Source organism: Pinus tabuliformis, chromosome 3_2 (genome assembly GCF_031772625.1).
Source record: "Pinus tabuliformis cultivar Carrire ecotype Pingquan chromosome 3_2, CPIR1, whole genome shotgun sequence".
Classification (NCBI taxonomy): Eukaryota; Viridiplantae; Streptophyta; class Pinopsida; order Pinales; family Pinaceae; genus Pinus; species Pinus tabuliformis.
Window position 1 is genome coordinate 71,803,726 of NC_142302.1, and position 18,270 is coordinate 71,821,995.

At 36.9% G+C, this 18,270-nt stretch overlaps 1 protein-coding gene across 1 annotated transcript in view; it reads right to left on the bottom strand.

Annotated features, from left to right (window-relative positions):
• Window positions 1–640: 640 nt before the first annotated feature.
• Window positions 641–18,270, bottom strand: part of LOC149179900 (uncharacterized) — a 135,874-nt gene continuing 118,244 nt past the window's right edge. The window contains exons 7-10 of the mRNA XM_089415842.1: window positions 2,962–3,064; window positions 2,052–2,799; window positions 1,661–1,857; window positions 641–1,546 (exon numbers count right to left, since the gene is read on the bottom strand). Coding sequence (XP_089271968.1) covers window positions 1,421–1,546; window positions 1,661–1,857; window positions 2,052–2,799; window positions 2,962–3,064 — 1,174 coding nt within the window. The 3' untranslated portion in view covers window positions 641–1,420. The remainder of the gene's footprint in view (window positions 1,547–1,660; window positions 1,858–2,051; window positions 2,800–2,961; window positions 3,065–18,270) is intronic.

The following is an 18,270-nucleotide window of genomic DNA, read 5'->3' on the forward strand; positions in this document are numbered from 1 at the left end:
AGAAACTAATAAGATAATTTCATTAAACAAAAAATTAAATAAGATAAATTCATTACTAATTATTTTTTGAATAAAGAAAAATCATATAAATATAAAATATAAGAGGTGATGGAAAATATGTTAGAAACAAAAAAATATAAAAAATCTTGTCCAAGAAAATAAATATAATGAAATACAAATATAGTAAATTCTCAACATTACTTCGTTAAAATAAAAATAAAAATATATTTATATTCTCAACCTTACTTAGTTAAAATAAAAATAAAGATATTTATTTATAGTTTTTAATCTTTAAAAATGGTTATTTCTTTCTATTAATTTATATCCGTGTTATCAAATAAACAAACATAAGAAAAGATAAATAGTGAAAATTTTAAGTTTTATTAAGAATTTATTTTCAAACCATGCATATTTGGGTTAGGTCGAGAAAATTATCACATGCGTGTAGTCATAACTAGTTTTTACATACAGATATGATAGTGCCAATAAAGCTTAATAACCTTGGATGTTTAATCTAAATACTGATCACAAAATTAGCACAAACACACTAGACATCGAGTAGTAAACACTACTAAAAGAAAAACACAATTAGACATGATAACGATAGACACTTTGCATCGAATAAAAAATTTCCAATTAAAACCCACCATTGGGGTTGGACTAGACCATGAATGTGCCTACAAATGAGCCAGTGCAAAATGGGTGGACCATAAGCATAAAAATGTTGATTACCAGCCACGACTCATCAATCAGTCCTCGCTCTTTGTTAGTATTGTTAGTGCGTAATGGTTATTATGTACCTCATTCAAGGGGATTAAAATTATCTTTATAATTTTGGACCTTGTGATAGGCATTCAATCTGTGATTAATTGTGGTGAGGATAGTCATTGCCGAATACATAGTGAAAGGTCTGTCAAGGTATGTATGCTCTACTGCCTCACTTTATGGTTGCCCACTAAAGTGACGGTGCGTCTGCGAGCATCTCAGGTCAAAGTTCCAGCATCAAAAGAATATCCCATATGTACCGTCAAAGTTCCACTGCCATACACATTTTCGCAGTGATCACTGGCTATGAACGTAAATGCACGAAACTTATCCTCACAGGCAAAGATATTTATCCTTCTCCGATTCAGTGGATAAGGTATATGTTGTAGAGTATAGCAACAAAGATCATACAACATTGTTTTCACCCATGTATCAAACCAACTAAATGGATTTGAACGAAGAGAACAAAGTGGTACATCTATTAAACTGGAAAAAGCAACCAACGCCCCACAAATTACACTGAAAACCTTAATTGAATGCCCAACAGCACAAATATGGATCTTACTACAGGAAAAAATGCACTTAATTTTGGAAAAAAGGATGAAAATGGTGTATAAATAGAGTGGAAATCCTTGTTACTTTGCTGAATACCCACTTAATCCTGGCGTTTCTGGAAAAAATGTTCAATTTGCAAGCCTCTGTGAGAATTGGCAATGGGTTTTCCTCCTAGAGTTTTGGAACGTTTAGGCTGTCTAGACCAAAGTGAGCTCAATCCTGTATCCTGAAGTAACAGAACAAAGCCTAAGTTAAAAGTTAACCTGGTAAAAAGCATTTCTTAAACATTTTAGATACATAAACAGAGGAATATGTTTAGGTTGTTGAACTGGATACTTACCAATGGCTGTCTTGGATTCTTCAACACTTTTATCCGACCACCTCGACCATCAGCCCCTACCGCAATAAGTGTTCCACTTCCACTTGATGTAGGATTTTGCCCATGGTCTTGCCTGCACCATTTTCTAGCAACTCCATTTACTCCATTCGACAGAACTCCTTTGGACAGAACAGAGCTTCCTGTCACGCTCTGCTCATCTGCCAAAGTCTTGAAATAGTTAGTAAAATGTGTCTCTAAGGAAAGTTCCAAATACACGAATGAAAAAGTCTATATCAACCTCGGAGATAAATATGCCAAAGGAATCTCAGAATAATGTTCTTGATTGATCTAGTGCTGGTCCTTAAAAGCAGAACCCACCGAAAGCCCCCCTTTTCAGAGGTAAAACACTTACTTATAAATGAAGATGTGAGATGCACCCGTCCTGCCTCTCTTTTGATGGGTAGGAAGGAATTGTCATCAGTGATTCCCATCTTCTCCATGTCTTGCTCTGCCATTTCTGAACCTGATGTTGAATTTCTCACTCCATCTGGGATGCGAGTGGTTTTATTAGCATCAACTCTTTTGGAATCAACGAAAGCACCATAACCATTTTCAACGTCATCTGGAGCTACTGATCCAAACTTTGTACAGGTCGTTGAAAATTGATTAGTATTTCTAGGCAGTGAAGCATCTGATTGGAGAAAAGTGGAGAATCCAACCTCAATACCATCCCCTCCTGTAACACATTCTGAACTGACCGGATAAGAATGAGCATGTTGCACGAAAGGGTGCTCTTCATTGGTCCCATGGACAACCTGATTTGTATCATGAAATTTGTCCTTCCTGAAATTTTCTTTGGGTCTTAAACTGCATGTGTTACCTCGACCAACTTCCATTTGCAAATCTGGCAGTGTTTCAGTAGCCTGCTTACATGTTGACGGGACAATCTCCGATATATCTCCTTGAGACTTGTGAGATCCAACACCGACATCATTAAATAGTTTGTTTGATTCAAGATCTTTATGACAAGAATACATGGAATTCAACTTATTGATCGCTGAGTCAACATCTTTGGCCTGAGTTATCTTCGTCTTTGCTAGATACCTTAATGATGCATTCTCTTTCTCTTCAAGGGTTCTCTCAAGCTCTTGTACCCTTGCCTGAATAAAATATGGACAAGCATGAGAGTGGAAACTAGGAATTTATTTACAAATAGCCTCAATCTCACCAAACTTCCCAAGCAACCCACAAAAGCAAGCTGGATATTTTCAGCATTAAAAACTGTTTTCGGTTCTTTAACATAGCAAAGTAGAACTTCTCACCTTCAGCCTCTTTATTCTCTCAACTGCCTTTTCCAGCTTCCGAAGAGACTGGTTTTCGCCTGTTCCAAGCTGGTTGCATTTTTCCATCAACTCCTTGTAGCTCCTACAAATATTGAAATTAGCTGATTTCTTATAAAGGCTAATAAATAGAAGGCAGTAAAACTGCTAAAAGGAATAAGTTAATAAATCCCTTCAAAACACAAGTAGCAAACCGAAGCTCGCATCATGCGATGATCTTCAACTACTGAATGCATGTATAATATATAAAAACAAATCTTTCATAATTCTCTACAGCACATTATGTTTCCATGAAAGAACACTCAAATAAAGGTATCATAGTTCAGATTTCACAAGAGAATAGACTTTAGGAAGGCTATAAATTACTTGGATTGAGGAAATACAGCAGGGCTCTGTATCAAGCCTTGTGACAATACAATATGGCAGGATCGTTTTATAGAAGTTGAGCATGTAAGATTTCAAGTTTTCCTGTGCCAGACCCGTTAAAATCCCATCCAAACAACATCCTCTATGGGACACTACACGTACAAGCATCTCATAATCATTAATCTTTTCCACTGGAGCTATAGAGATAGCCACATCTCTTTGCTACATAAAAGCCATTGTGGCCACATAACACAATATCAATTAATTCTAAGAACTGAATAAATTTCTGGGTGCTCGGAGAAGATGTGCAGAAATCCTTCTTTCTTTGGCTATCCTGAACTTATTACTCTGTATTTGTGTATCGGTAACTCATTATAGGGCATGATTGTCTTGGTTTCCTTTATTTTAGAATTCATTCACAAAAAATATAGTAATGTTAGTTCATGAAGTGACATTTAGAGATAGATTAACCCGTTATGAAAGTATCATGCCTGTGATAATTCTTCTTGTTGGTTCTGAATGGTTTAATTTTTTTCCGGAGTGAGGATGGGACCAAGAGAAAAAATGGCATAGTAGTTGTGACTCTTTTGCATATCAACAAGGAAAATAATTTTCATCTGTTTATTTGACACTAATTACTTGCCAAGGAACTTTGAATATAATAATTGAATATCAAACTATCCTCCAATGCAACTGTACAATTTGTGAGATTACCAACTCCTATGAACGATGGTTGTGAACATGTTGATACCACTGTGAGGCAGAACGTTAAATTTCCATGAAACTCTGCAACTACTTAGTGAATTACTGAAAACTGAAACTAAACTTACTTTCACCAAGATACAGAGCTTCTTAACAAATTAGAAGCAGTGGAATAAAAACACAGATAAAACACATCACACAAATTGACACACTCGTTTTCTCAGGAAACCCAACTGGGAAAACCTGCTTCCTTGATGTGGTATTTTATTGATTATTCTTGAGCAATTTGATCTATTACAAAGCAATCTATCTCTGAGAAAGTTTCCTGCTTCTTCTCACAAATCTCAGCTGATACAATTGATCTCGGCCCTCTACCATGCAACTGTTCCTCTGCTGCCTCCTTCACTTGCTCTGCAAACCCTGCTCATCTTCTCCTTGATCTTTGCGCACTAGGAGCCTCCTAAATCCTTGTGCAGTAGATCCCTATTTACTAGTGCACATGAGGCCCCTAAATCATAGTGCAAATCTCCCTATTTCCTTTCTGCCTCCTATTTCTTGGGACACCAGCTCATTAAGACTGTGCACAACTGAACTCCTAAATTCTAGCGCACTTCTGATCTCCTATTTCTTAGGACACAAGATCTGTGCTCTCCACAATCAAGGATACCCTCACACACTCATGATATGTCTTGTCTCACAAACCTTGTGCACAAAACTTATGATTTCCTGTGGCTTTGTCCTCCTCTTTATAGACCCAATTTAAACATGCAAGGAGGCCTAGTTCTATTTTAGAAGTCTAGTTCTGATTGAGAGCTAACTGAGAGTTCTTCTCATCCTTTCTCCAATCAACACTAGAGTTCTTAACTCATTCTCTCTCCAATCAACACTGGAGACTAACTCGTTCTTCCTTCAATCAAGACTGAAGACTAACTTGCTCTAACTGAACTTGTAACTGCCACCTCGTTCTGTAGTGACACTGATGAAGACTCCACTTAACTAAAGCTCCAACTCTACGCATGCTATTTTGATTGGTATTCCAGTAAACTGGAAATAACTCATCCTAACTGAAGTCTAACTCGTGAGCTCGCACTCATTCTGGGAGAAGGACAATTAGAGGTCTTCATTGGCTAAGGCACAAGCCGGAAGACTTTTCTCGCTACATTTTCAGCACAGAATGATTATTTTGGAAAGAAAACAAAATATTAGAATCAGTTTTCTCATCACAAACTCCTTCAAAGCATACATCAGGAATGTGGTTTTAACCACATTTCTATGAAACAAATTGACATATATTAAAAAATATAAATAGTTAAAATAAGCAAAGGTATGTAGTGCAAATTAATGTCTTGTTTCTTGAATGTATAATCTTAAAAATCCGAAATTTTGTTGGAATAAATAAAAAATTGAAATAAATATTTAAAAAAAAATATTACTCAATTACTCTTTGCCTCTCAATCATTGACAAAAGTTTGAAATTGTATTAGTGTGCATCAATACAACCACATAACAATTACATAGAGAGTAAGATACATGTATCTCCCCCAACACTCAAGCATATTTGGTTACTATATTTTGAAGTGAATGACGACCGGCAAAGCGATGTCAAGATGCTTTAAAGTTGTGGACTGGAACTGGGTTTGATCATTGTAAAATTTCCTAGGTGGAAAACTGATATTCACAATATAATATGGCAGTTATCCATTTTCCTTGTATTCCTTAGTAAATTTGTTTTAATCTACCATCATTCTCAGGTTCAGCAAACATTCTGAGAGGTATAGACAAATGCCCACAAGAAGGCGGAGAGTACACAAGTCTTGTACTCTTAAAAGTCAACCTTCAAGGTAAAGTCCTTTGAATTGTCAATGAATCTATAGATCCATTTTTATCATTACAATAATAAATGCTCTCTAGGTGGCTTCAGTTTGTTGCAAAATACTCAAAGTCTAGTTATGAAATCTACAAGTATTTTAAAGTACTTGTAGAAATGTAATTCATAAAGTTTGTGCCCTCTCATCTCATTAGCTCTATTATGATGTTTAAAAATACAAATTTTAGAGCAAAATAAACTTCACATTGCATGAGTCTAAATGTCCTTTCCTTGTCAAAGTGCCCAGAAATAGCAATCCAAAATTGTGAAGATTATGGCTAATCTTCACTGAAGCCCACATGCCAACCGTCTATTTAATGTATTGGTGGTTTTATTGAGCCTACATATGGGTCATAAACTCATCTTATTGTACTTACATATGTTCTACTAAGTTGGCCTAATCACCCTCTTGAGGCTAGCATCCTATAGACCCTAATGGAGGATTAAGTGTATAAGTATACCATCCTTCTCGATTGTAAATTAATCACTCAAGTTGTTACTTGAGTACTTCCAATGTTCCACCAAGTTTCCGGGGTGGGGGATGTGTTCTACTAAGTTGGCCTAATCGCCCTCTTGAGGCTAGCATCCTAGACCCTAATGGAGGATTTAAGTGTATAAGTATACCATCCTTCTTGATTGTAAATTAATCAATCAAGTTGTTACTTGAGTACTTCCAATGTTCCACCAAGTTTCCGGGATGGGGGGATGTGGGAAGGGGATGTTGAGAAATCTAGGGCAGCTTAGTTAGGGCATTTAAATTTGATTTCTCTTTAACTTTGATAGATGCTTGTGATCTTCTTATTAAATTCTTATTATTATTATTATTATTATTATTATTGTTATCAAAGAGCTACCAAAAACATGAAAACCAGTGATGATAATATCGGCGAGATATCGCCGATAATCGAAAATATCGCAATATTTTCGGCGAGCCAAAATATTGCCGAGAAAATATCGCGATATTTTGGCTCCCAAAAATATCGCGATATTTCCGAGATATCGCTGATATCTCGGCAATATTTCCGAGATATCGCTGATATCTCGGCAAAATATCGCGAGACGATAGAAAATATCGCCGGGCAGGCTAGGCCGCGGCTAGAAAAAGGGAAATTCGTCTTTTTTTTTCTTCATTTCTGTTTCTGAGTGTTGGAGAAGGAAGGGGAAGAGTTTTGTGGTGGTTGTCAAGGAGGGATTGAGGATCAAACAGCGATTATCACCACCAACTAAGATCTTTTTATGGATCAAAGATTGAAGAACAGTGAGACAAACTCCATTTCTTCCATTAACAAGTATGTTCTTAAAAACCCCTACGTTAATGACTTTTTTCATAGATTTAGGGGTATGCTTGCTTGCCTCTTTGCCTACCAACATTTTGTTTCTTTTTTTTTTCTGTGTTGCACGGGTACCCGCACCCGGGGGTGGGGTTCTCGAACCCGTCCCGGGTTCCCACACCCAAGTACCGGATTCGGGTACAGGTTCTTCCCAGACGAACCCAGAAGAACCGGGTTCTTCAAAAAAAAAATTGGGTTCTTTTCCTTTAACGGGTTCTTGGGTTCTTGGGTTCTTCGGGTGCTTGGGTTCTTGGGTTCTTCGGGTTCTTCGGGTTGGGTTCTTTGGGTTCTTCGGGTTCTTTGGGTTCTTCATAAAAAAAACTATATTAAAAATTTAATTTTCAAATAATTTTTTTTTATTGAAATTTAAAAAATAACTTATAACAAAGGTAAAACTTATAACAAAACCTAAAAAACCCTAAATCAATTCTTGTAAATCAATTTGGAATGAAACATTCTTCCATGGTCCTTACCATCAAAACCTGTGTTGCACGGGTACCCGCACCTGGTTTTTTAAGTTTTTTAAAGTCTTGTTTTTAAGAATTCTTGTAAATCAATTTGGAAAGAAACATTCATTCCCGAGCCAAATAACCATCAAATTATAAACTGTAAATGCACACATACAAGTTCAGACATTTTCGGTCAAATAGAAAGTAGGATTGAGACCAGCCATACGCTGTAATCAGCTGATGTTGTTAAATGGCGAAGGGCTATTTTGGACATGGCTAAATTAAGTATCAAAATCTGCCAATTTCTCACAGCATTCTGATAACATCATGTTAAGATTAAAACTAGGAAAATATGCCTAAATCATATATGGTCTCTACAGACTTGTACACCAAGTAATCTCTAAAAGTTGCGAAGATGTTTTATGTTTAGATAATTAATATTCAGGTAGAGCTTCGCACTCAAAGACAAACTATCCCTCAAGCCATCAGATGGCTGCTGTGCATTTTATTGGGAAACAAAGACTGATAAGCGTGTTTTGTGGAAGGGTAAGGCTGCCACTGTTTTTGGGATTGCTTTACCACAGAGCACAACATGCATGGGGCAGGTGGATGATTAGACATCAAGAAAATTCTAGACCACTATCAGGTTGAGAAGAATCTCCTATGAAAAAATTGTGTTTTTATATGGGAGAGACTAAACATTCAAAGCAAAGTTACAAGCTCAAGCTCCAACCAGAATGAGCAATTTCAATAAGGAGAGAAGCTGTCTTGAAATTAGAGCAGGAGGCAGAAATGCTAACACTCCTTGGCTGTGTAGGAGGAAGGGTCTGTACGACCACAGCCTGATTCATTGACAGGCATCCTTGCAAATGAACCTAAGCTGCATAGTTATTTTAAAGCCTGTGTGTGACAAAATCTGTCCCAAGTTTCACCAAAATAGTTGAGTCTAGCATTTATCTTAGTATGTATTTTGAATTTTCAGTTTTAGTAGTAGCCTTGAGCTCTCTCACATAGCTATCACAGTGTCATGGTTACACGGAAAAGATTCAAAAGAACAGTTTTTTGGTGATAAATTTTGAAATTTCAATGTCAATGTTGAATGTTCAATGATGTGCATGTTTAAATGATTATCATTAAAGTTTTCTTGTTTAAAGTTGAAAAAATATACAAATTGAAATTTCATATATATTATTAATTATAAATTTATAATTTATAAAATATAATTATTAAAATTTAATATTAGTATATTACCCGACGAACCCACGCAACCTGTTTCCAAAAATGTCATCCCCGTCCCCGTCCCTGTCCCCGCACCCACGTTTCCTGGCAACATAGTTTTTTTTTCCATTTGCTATGATTTTCATGCCCATGAGCCAATGCAAGGGTTTTCTTCATATTTGGACAGGAAGCTTCACTTTTCTTTCAACTTTCTTATGCACCCTCTTATTGCCATTTTTCATTCACATCGCAAAATGCAAATAATGTAGTAAAAAATTTTCAATGAGTTGGTTATTACTTATTATTTTTTGTGTTGGGGGGTTTAATGCCAAATTTTTGTTTTTTTTTGTGCCCTAGGTTTGAATTAGTTCACTAAAAATGTCAAATATGCCAAAAGCCTTGGACCCATTTTGGGAGTATGGGGAGCCTATTGGTGGGGCAAATCAGGGATATATACCATGCAAATTGTGTGGGACCAAGATGTCTGGAGGGGTTACGCAATTGAAATGCCATCTAGCTAGACTCCCTGCACATGATGCGGATGTAATGCCTTGTATGGTTTCTGGTGCAGATGTTATACAAAAAGCTCTTGAAGCAATTGCTGAACAAGACAAAAAGATAGTTGCTAGGGAGAGGCCACTGATCTCAGATAGATAGCTGCTAGTTTTATTTGTTTTGCTACATATAAGTTTATAACTCATGATGATGAAATACTTTTATATATGTGATGTTATTTTGTTTGAGTCCTTGATTGGACAATTATCAGGGATCAGCAGGATATGTGATGTTATTTTGCTTGAGTCCTTGATTGGACAATTATCAGGGATCAGTAGGATTTGGTATCGCCTTTGAAGTTTGATGTATCATTTCTATTTGACATCATATATATCAATGCTTTCTTCATATTTATGTGTCAATGTGTTTAGTTCATGTTGTTATTGCTTTATATGTTTAAAAATCTGAACAACAACAAAAAAATGTATATATATATATATATATATATATATATATATATATATATATATATATATATATTATGCATTTTTTATGCTTGTTGATAAGATGTTTTCTGGACCCTCACCGATATTTTGCTGATACCGATATTATCAACACTGATGAAAACAAATAGACACCAGATGTAGGCACTCAGCCAGGGCAAAACCCCTATGGAGGGGAAAATCCCAGTCAAACTCTTCCACTAGTAGATTCAAATCAGATTGAGACAACCTAGACCTTTGACGAAGACATGGAGTTCCTCCATCCACCAAGTCAACTATTGGCATAAATTTCTTTACATCAAATCTACTTATAACTTGACTCCTCTGCAACTTCAAAAACGGACCTTCTAAAACTCGGCTCCTGCAATCAAAGATTTCAGTCCTGTAATCTTATAATCCTTCTTTAACATACTCCTTTCTTTATCCTCTTTTACAAATAACTTCTTCCTTTCTGCCTCTATGAACTTCTTTTCTCAAGAGAAATTGCAGATTGAAAAATGGATTGTTGTTACGTCTTTGCTCACAAGATCGAATGCTCCTTTATATATAGTCTTCTTGCAAGGTGGACGTGTCCCTTCATGAGGCCGACTAGACTTGTTGAAGAGGCCAACTTGTCAACTACTTTTGAGGCCGACTTGAAGGATAAACAAGTTGACATATAGGAGAGGGAGCTAACTCGGCAGACGAGTTCCTTTGACATGAAATAAATTTCTTCTTTGACTTTGATACAATACAAAAATCCTAGAGCACTCAATGGGTGCTTTTGACCTATTGACCATTTACCCAAGCATGAAACCCATGCTTTAATAAGTCAATTTATTTTAACAATAAAAAATTAAAAAATAAAATTTTTTTTTTCTTTCTTTTGACAAATAATTATGAAGACCGACATTAGTTACATTCTTCAATAGGGGAGACACATAGGGAGGACATGAGGGAGCACCCCCAAATTTTAGGGAAATTCAAAGGGGACGAGGGGATATATATATATATATATATATATATATATATATATATATATATATGTAAAATTCAAATTCAAATTCAATAAGTAAATACATTGATTCATACATCATATATGATTCAATGAAATAGAAATAATAAATTATTGTATACACTAATTTAAATTCATCATTTATTATTCTAAAACCTAATTAGTAATAAGCAAAATAGTAGATACTAAAATTTGAAGACTAGAATAATAAATTGAAATTACTCAACTCAAAAATAGTAAAAAGTGACAAGTCAAAGACTTGGTCTAAGGTCATCAATATTTAGAGTCAAGACTCAAAAGCTAAAACTAAAAATGAACAATGGACAATGAACCAATGTTATCAAAACTAAACTAGTGATCGAATCAATCAACCCCAACACTGGGAGCTGGAGAGAAAAAAAGGACCAAAAACCCAATCAACCAAAAAATACATAAATATTTAAATTTTGACAAAAAATTACATAAATATTCATATGCATCCATATGAGTCCAAAACATTTTACATAAATACGCAAAGTTTCTCATATATACAAAGGCTCTAGATGACCTCTATAGTCCAAAAAAATTCATCCTACAACAAATATCTACATACATCAAAATCATTGCGCATATTGGGACCCTCATCATCAATTTCACCCTCTAAGCATTAAAATAAGAAAAGTTTAACATGTCAAGTCAAGATTTTGTTTGAGTGATAGGTACAATTTTACTAGGGACATCTCACAAGAGACCAATAATCAATGCAACCAACATTGAAGACATAGAGGGCTTGATCCTCTTGATTAAACGTTAGTTCCATACCCTCATGCATGATAGAATCTAATGGAATCGTTTCAATCCTCCAATCTTAAAATCCTTAAAATTGTTAGGTCTGCTAGATTTTGAATGGGATCTAAAATTCTACTTTCTCCATATGAAATCCAATGAGGTCAAAACCACTCTCAAACATCCTAAGTCAATTAATAGTAATGTTAAAAATTTAAGTATTATCATTAATGTAACAACCCAGCTAAATTAATCCATTTTATAAAGTTTAAACTTTATAATAAAACAAATGTGATGAAATTTAAGCAATAAATATGTTAAGTTTATAAATACAATTTAAATTTATAAACAGATATATGTTAAAATTTTATAAAATGTATAAGTAAACTTTATAATATATATATATTAAATTACAAAATGTATAATTGAAATTTTATATAAATGTTGTAAAGTTTAAATGGAACTTTATAAATAGAAATGTTATAAAGTATATATATATATGGAACTTTATATAATATAAATGTTGTAAAGTATAAATGGAACTTTATAAATAGAAATGTTATAAAGTATATATATATATATATGGAACTTTATATAATGTAAATGTTGTAAAGTATAAATGGAACTTTATAAATAGAAATGTTATAAAGTATATATATATATGGAACTTTATATAATGTAAATGTTGTAAAGTATAAATGGAACTTTACAGATTATATGTAAAGTTATATGCTATAATATAAATAAATGGATTCATGAAAATACTATGCGTTAACCTACCTAAAACTCATTACTGAAACCATTAACGAGGGCGCGTCCAACCAGCTGAGAAGTTATGGCAGAGCGGCTTTGCCAGGACAGGATCTGAGAGAGTTAAATTGCATGCGGAGGCGTGTCAGGAGGTAGAAGAGCGGTGGCCGGAAGCAGGAGGGTGGCCACCGCCAAGCCTGCCTTTATAAATCGCTATTCTGAACCGATGAAAGGGGGGAAAAAAACCAGAGAGGGGCAGCAGAGGACGAGAAGCATAAATTCACCAGGAGGAAACCGGGAGAAGGGAATTATCCATTGAAGAGCTTTAAGTGGTCTGAGGTTCTGGGCACGGAGGGACAGAGAGCCTCTGTGGAGAGCTTTCTGGATTGAGCAGCTAGGTTTGCTCAGTCTGGTTGGGTGGTATTGGCCTCTCGAAAATTGGGTCAAAACAGCCACGGCATCACCAGCAGCGGAATCGCCAGTTCAATAGCAGAATCAGCAATCAGCTAGCAGTTCAGGTATGTGCAAATTACATTTTTATGCATTCTTGTTTTCCAGTTTATGAGTATTTACATGTTTGCTGTATTTCGAATTATGGGCATTACACATGGTATCAGAGCCCGTGTTCAAACCTTCGGGACCTCCCAGGCCTACGCTCCTGTACGCTGTGATTTAATTCTGCCAGGATTTAACTCGTTCTGGAATAGGTAGATACGACAGTCTTAGGGTTTGTATCGAACTGAAATGTGGAGTGAATCTTTTCGGATTTCCTCATATTTTGCGTACCCAAATTCACTGTCATCGTCGCTGCTCGTCTTACGTTTGAGGCCAAGCAATTCAGTATATTGAAGAGTGTGGAGATTTTGGGATGTAAAATCGATCCTCCGGCTTCAAACTTGTCCCCGCTAGCTCAACCATCGCATTTCGTTTTTAGTAACCAGATGTTAGATCACCGTCACATGTTAGAACACGTCCGAGTAGCTGTCGCATTTCGTTTTTTTTGTAACCAGATGTTAGATCACGCTCTGAAGCAGATAACAGTGCCAGAAACCAAACCTTCAAGGCAAAATTGGTGTTTCACTGTTTAGTCTGTTGTTTCTATACAGAGAATTGCGGGAACGATTCTTACGGTTCCAATACGGCATCTGTTCCGAAAGGTTCGCTTTTGGATTCATTTTTATCAAAGTTTTCGTTATTGAATTCATCGATTCCTCCATTTATTTGCGTTCTCGATAAATCCATATTCAAGTTATTGTGATTTATCGTCGTCATCTGCATCATAAAAATTTTTGATCTACTTCCTTGGCATTTATTAGACTCGGATCTTGTGTTTGATTCACTGTCTTCACGGATTTCCACACACCTCATAACATTCATGGCTAGCCTATATACAGCCAGAGAAATATCCCCATTTTCTCTTCTTAATCTGCTAAGTAATATTGACGATAATTGCTCCGAAATGACTTCGCTTTCACTGAGCACGTAAGCAATCAGAAGTAAAAGTTCGCATTTACGGATTAGAATGTTCTAAAAACTGTGTGTTCAACCTGTGACAAGAAGCACATGAAAAATAACAAAAGGTATTTGGTATCATGCGTCTGAAGTTATTGCCAATAAGTACAGCAATTGATATCTAGTAAAGTGATCATAAAACTGCGTTCCTCAAAAGCCATAAATTTTCCGATGTTATTTAATCTGCTGCTTTTTCCTCGCAACCAGCTACAGTATGCAAAGCAAAGGCAAACCTGGGTAATTCTAGTTCAGATATGCAATTTTGCCACACTCTGTCACTATATATGCATAGTTTGTTAGAGTACAAGCATTTTCCGTTGACATTAGACTAATATAGCATTGAGATGTGGGATTTTGGAGAAGATGCATATACATCTTGGGTGACTGGTAGATTCTAGTACCAATAGAGATATAATTTTAAGGAAAATCGTCCCTTCTCACCCTACAGAGAGATTCCCATCAAATATCTTACATGTTCCTTACCTTTAACCATAGTTGATTCCAGGTTAACGACCAAGACAACCGGATTCAATGGCCTTTGGCAGAATGCCTCTTATTTTAATTTCAGTAATGTAGTTGAATTGTTTGCATTGATGTTAAAGACGTTTTCGGGATGATCTTCTCTGAGAGGAGATGCGGTCATTGTTGAATTAAAACTGTGGCATGTAGCTACATGACTCTTTTAAAGAACCAGTGGACACCACAGTCGATTACCTGGGTGACCCATTGGACAGGAATTGACCTATAAACAGTCCTCACATCAATGGTTCTATAAAATTACGGAGTCAGCATAATCTACTAGCCCTTCATAGCACCTGTGATTTTATTTTACCTCGTAGTATCATGGGGGACACAATTTCCTGTCAAAACATCAATCCTATAAAGTAAAAATGATTTGTTAGTTAAAACTGTCAATTCTAAAACTAAACAAAACATGTGATATACAGGAATTATATATGATTCTGTATAAAATTATGAGCAAGCCATTGATGTTGGAAGTATACTTGCCGAAAGCAAAGAAATGTCCGCAAAACCTTTACAAAATCAGACATCTTAATTCCTTTAGCATAGGTACCGTTATTCATTTTCTGGAAATATTCTCCCTTAAGGCAGAAAATCTCTGCCCGGTGCTGACTGGGACAATTTTCCAGATTGGTACTATTAGTTAAATTGATCCCAGTTCTTAATTTCCCTCTCATTTCTAAATCAGTTTTGCGTGTCCTCTTATTTTCACAAATCTTTTCGTGCTTGAACTCCCGTGTGAAATAGCCAGCATTTTGTTCAGCGCAGTGACACATCATAAAGACCCTGCTTACGGGCCAAACGAGCAAGCTTGTTAATGCTCCTTGCCTTGTCACCATATCCAAGTTGAGGAATCTGGGTGTTTTGAATTTGAAAAATCTTTAAATGAATTCATTACAGTATTATTCATGTGATTCCTCCACTGAAGCAAATCACATCCCAGACAGAGAAATAGTCCCAATTGTTAGGAGTCTATAACCATACTTCTGCATTATTCATACTAGGATAGAATACCCTGCATTAGGACAAGGAGGTCGCGAGACCACCCTCCTTGACCTCGGTACCAGTAAGATCCGCCTAGCGGGTAAAAATAGCAAAACTATACCCGTTTATAAATGTGAAGTTGCAAAGAAAATTGTGTGTTAAAATTCGGTTATCCGCCTCATTTTTTATATATATGTATATAAATTTTATTTTGTGTTCAGGGACCATTACTATGGTAAGGACGTATGAGCGACGACGACGTGACCAGGCAGCATCATCACCATTAATGCCGCCACCGTCGCCATCATCATCCCCATCACCTTCGTCACCACCAAGGCAACCGTCAACATCAAACGCTCCAACGCCAGAGTTGACTGTGATAATGAACTCTTTGGAAGCCTTATTGGAGACATTAAAGGAATCAACTAAGGCTAAAAACAAAGAGGAATTTCAGCATGTAGCCACCAGTTCAGCGGAACCAAATAATTTGGAGCCCAGAAGATCGAGAGAAGACATCTCTAGAGAGCTTCAGAAAATTAGACTCCCAGAATTTTCGGGAGGTCGAGCTGGTGAACGCGCTGAGGCATGGTTGGAAGGGATGAACCGGTGCTTCAGGTTAAGAGAATATTCACCTTCAGCAAAAACAAAAATTGTTGTGTTTCAACTAAAGGAAAGTGCCTTGATTTGGTGGGGAAATCTGGAAAAGCAGCTGCACCTTACATCGGATAATGTTCCTTGCGAACTATTTGAGGAAAAGTTCCGCGCAAAGTATTTACCTCCATACTTTCAACAACAGCAAGCCAGAGCCTTTCATACACTAATTCAGGGAAGTAAAACGGTGGAAGAGTACGAAATAAGGTTTATGGAGCTGGTAAAATACATTCCCTACTTAGACTCTGATGAACGTCAAGCTGAACGCTTCATATTTGGGTTAAACCCTCGCATCAGAGCCTTGGTAAGTATGTGGAAACCATCATCTGTAGCTAAGGCAGTCGAATGTAGCCGTTATGCAGAAGAGCACCTTGGAATCAAAAAGGATATGGGGCCAGCAGGGCCTTTACAATCAGGGTTTCCAGGGAAGGCTCCCCGGAACGTTTACAGAGGAGGTAGCTCGAGGCCACCTTACGGTAACAGGTTTACCCCAAGTGTGGGGACAAGAGTTCCCATGGCAGTAAACACTATAGCCACGGAATCGTCCAACACCAGATCTTGGGCATCGCGAGGGACTACCGGTAGAGGAAGGAGTGCGAGAGGAATCAACATGGGAGGACGCGGTTCGTTCTCTAGAAATTCACACCTTGACTCAAGAGGATCAGCGCAGCTCAATTGTTGGGGATGCGGGGGACCGCATTTCCAGCGTAACTGCCCAGAAGCTTCATCGAATATATTGCAAAGGACTGGGAAGGAGCCGATATCAGCCAATCGAAGTAATCATAGAATTCATGCAGTAGTCAACCACGACAAAGCAGCCCATCAATCCACTGTCGTGGAATCTTCAGGTATTATCAATGGCGTAAAACTCAAAATCTTATTTGATACTGGTGCCACAGATAGTTTCATTTCGTCATATGCATTAAACAAATGTGGGTTGGCAGCTCGTAGACAAAATGATTTCCACCAAGTGGAAATGGCCTCAGGAGAACTCCAAACCGTGGGCTTGAGTGTGGATCAATGCAAAATTGACCTAGGGGTCTGTTCGACTAAACTAAAAGTCTATGTCACAGCCTTAGGGACGTATGATCTTATCATCGGTATGGATTGGCTGGAAGCTCACCAAGCTTGGGTGGACTGTTATGGAAAAAGGATTTTAGGCATAAATGATGAAGGAGAAGTAATCCAAATTCAAGGAATCAAGAGGGAAGTTTCCTTACGCTACATTTCGGCAATGCAGGTGAAGCGTTGTTTAAGAAAGGGTTGTCAGGCTTATGCAATTCACGAAGTAAGCCAGGAAAAGGGGCCATCCTTAGAACAATATCCGGTGTTAGCCGAGTTCCCGGATGTATTCCCAAAGGAACTACCTGGATTACCCCCGGTAAGAGAATTGGATCTCACTATTGAATTAAAACCAGGTACCCAACCAATCTCAAAAACGCCTTATAGAATGACAGCTCCAGAACTTCAGGAATTGCAAATCCAGTTGAAGGAACTACTCGATATAGGGTTTATCCGGCCCAGTACCTCACCTTGGGGCGCTCCTGTAATTTTTGTGAAGAAGAAAGATGGATCCTTAAGATTATGCATAGACTATCGAGACTTGAATCGAGCTACAGTAAAGAATCAATACCCTATGCCGTGAATCGATGATCTTTTCGATCAAATGAAAGGAGCTGCTGTCTTTTCAAAAATTGACCTTCGATCAGGGTATCATCAGCTAAGGATTTCTGAAAATGATATCGCTAAGACTGCATTCCGGACATGTTTTGGGCACTATGAATTTACTGTGGTACCATTTGGGTTAACAAATGCGCCGGCCGTATTCATGAATCTTATGAACAGTGTTTTCCGTCAGTATCTTGATAAATTTGTACAAGTCTTTTTAGATGATATTCTCATCTATTCCAAGAATGAAGAAGAGAATGAAGAGCATTTGCGGCTAGTATTGTCCTGCCTTAGAGAACGTCAGTTATATGGAAAATTGTCCAAGTGTTCTTTTTTTCAGGAAAAGATTCATTATTTGGGTCACATCATATCAGGTGAAGGGATTTCAGTAGATCCTGAAAAGGTAAAGGCGATCATGGAATGGCCAATACCGAAAAATGCACATGAGATACGAAGCTTTATGGGTTTAGCAGGTTATTACCGGAGATTTGTGGAGGGATTCTCCAAAATCGCA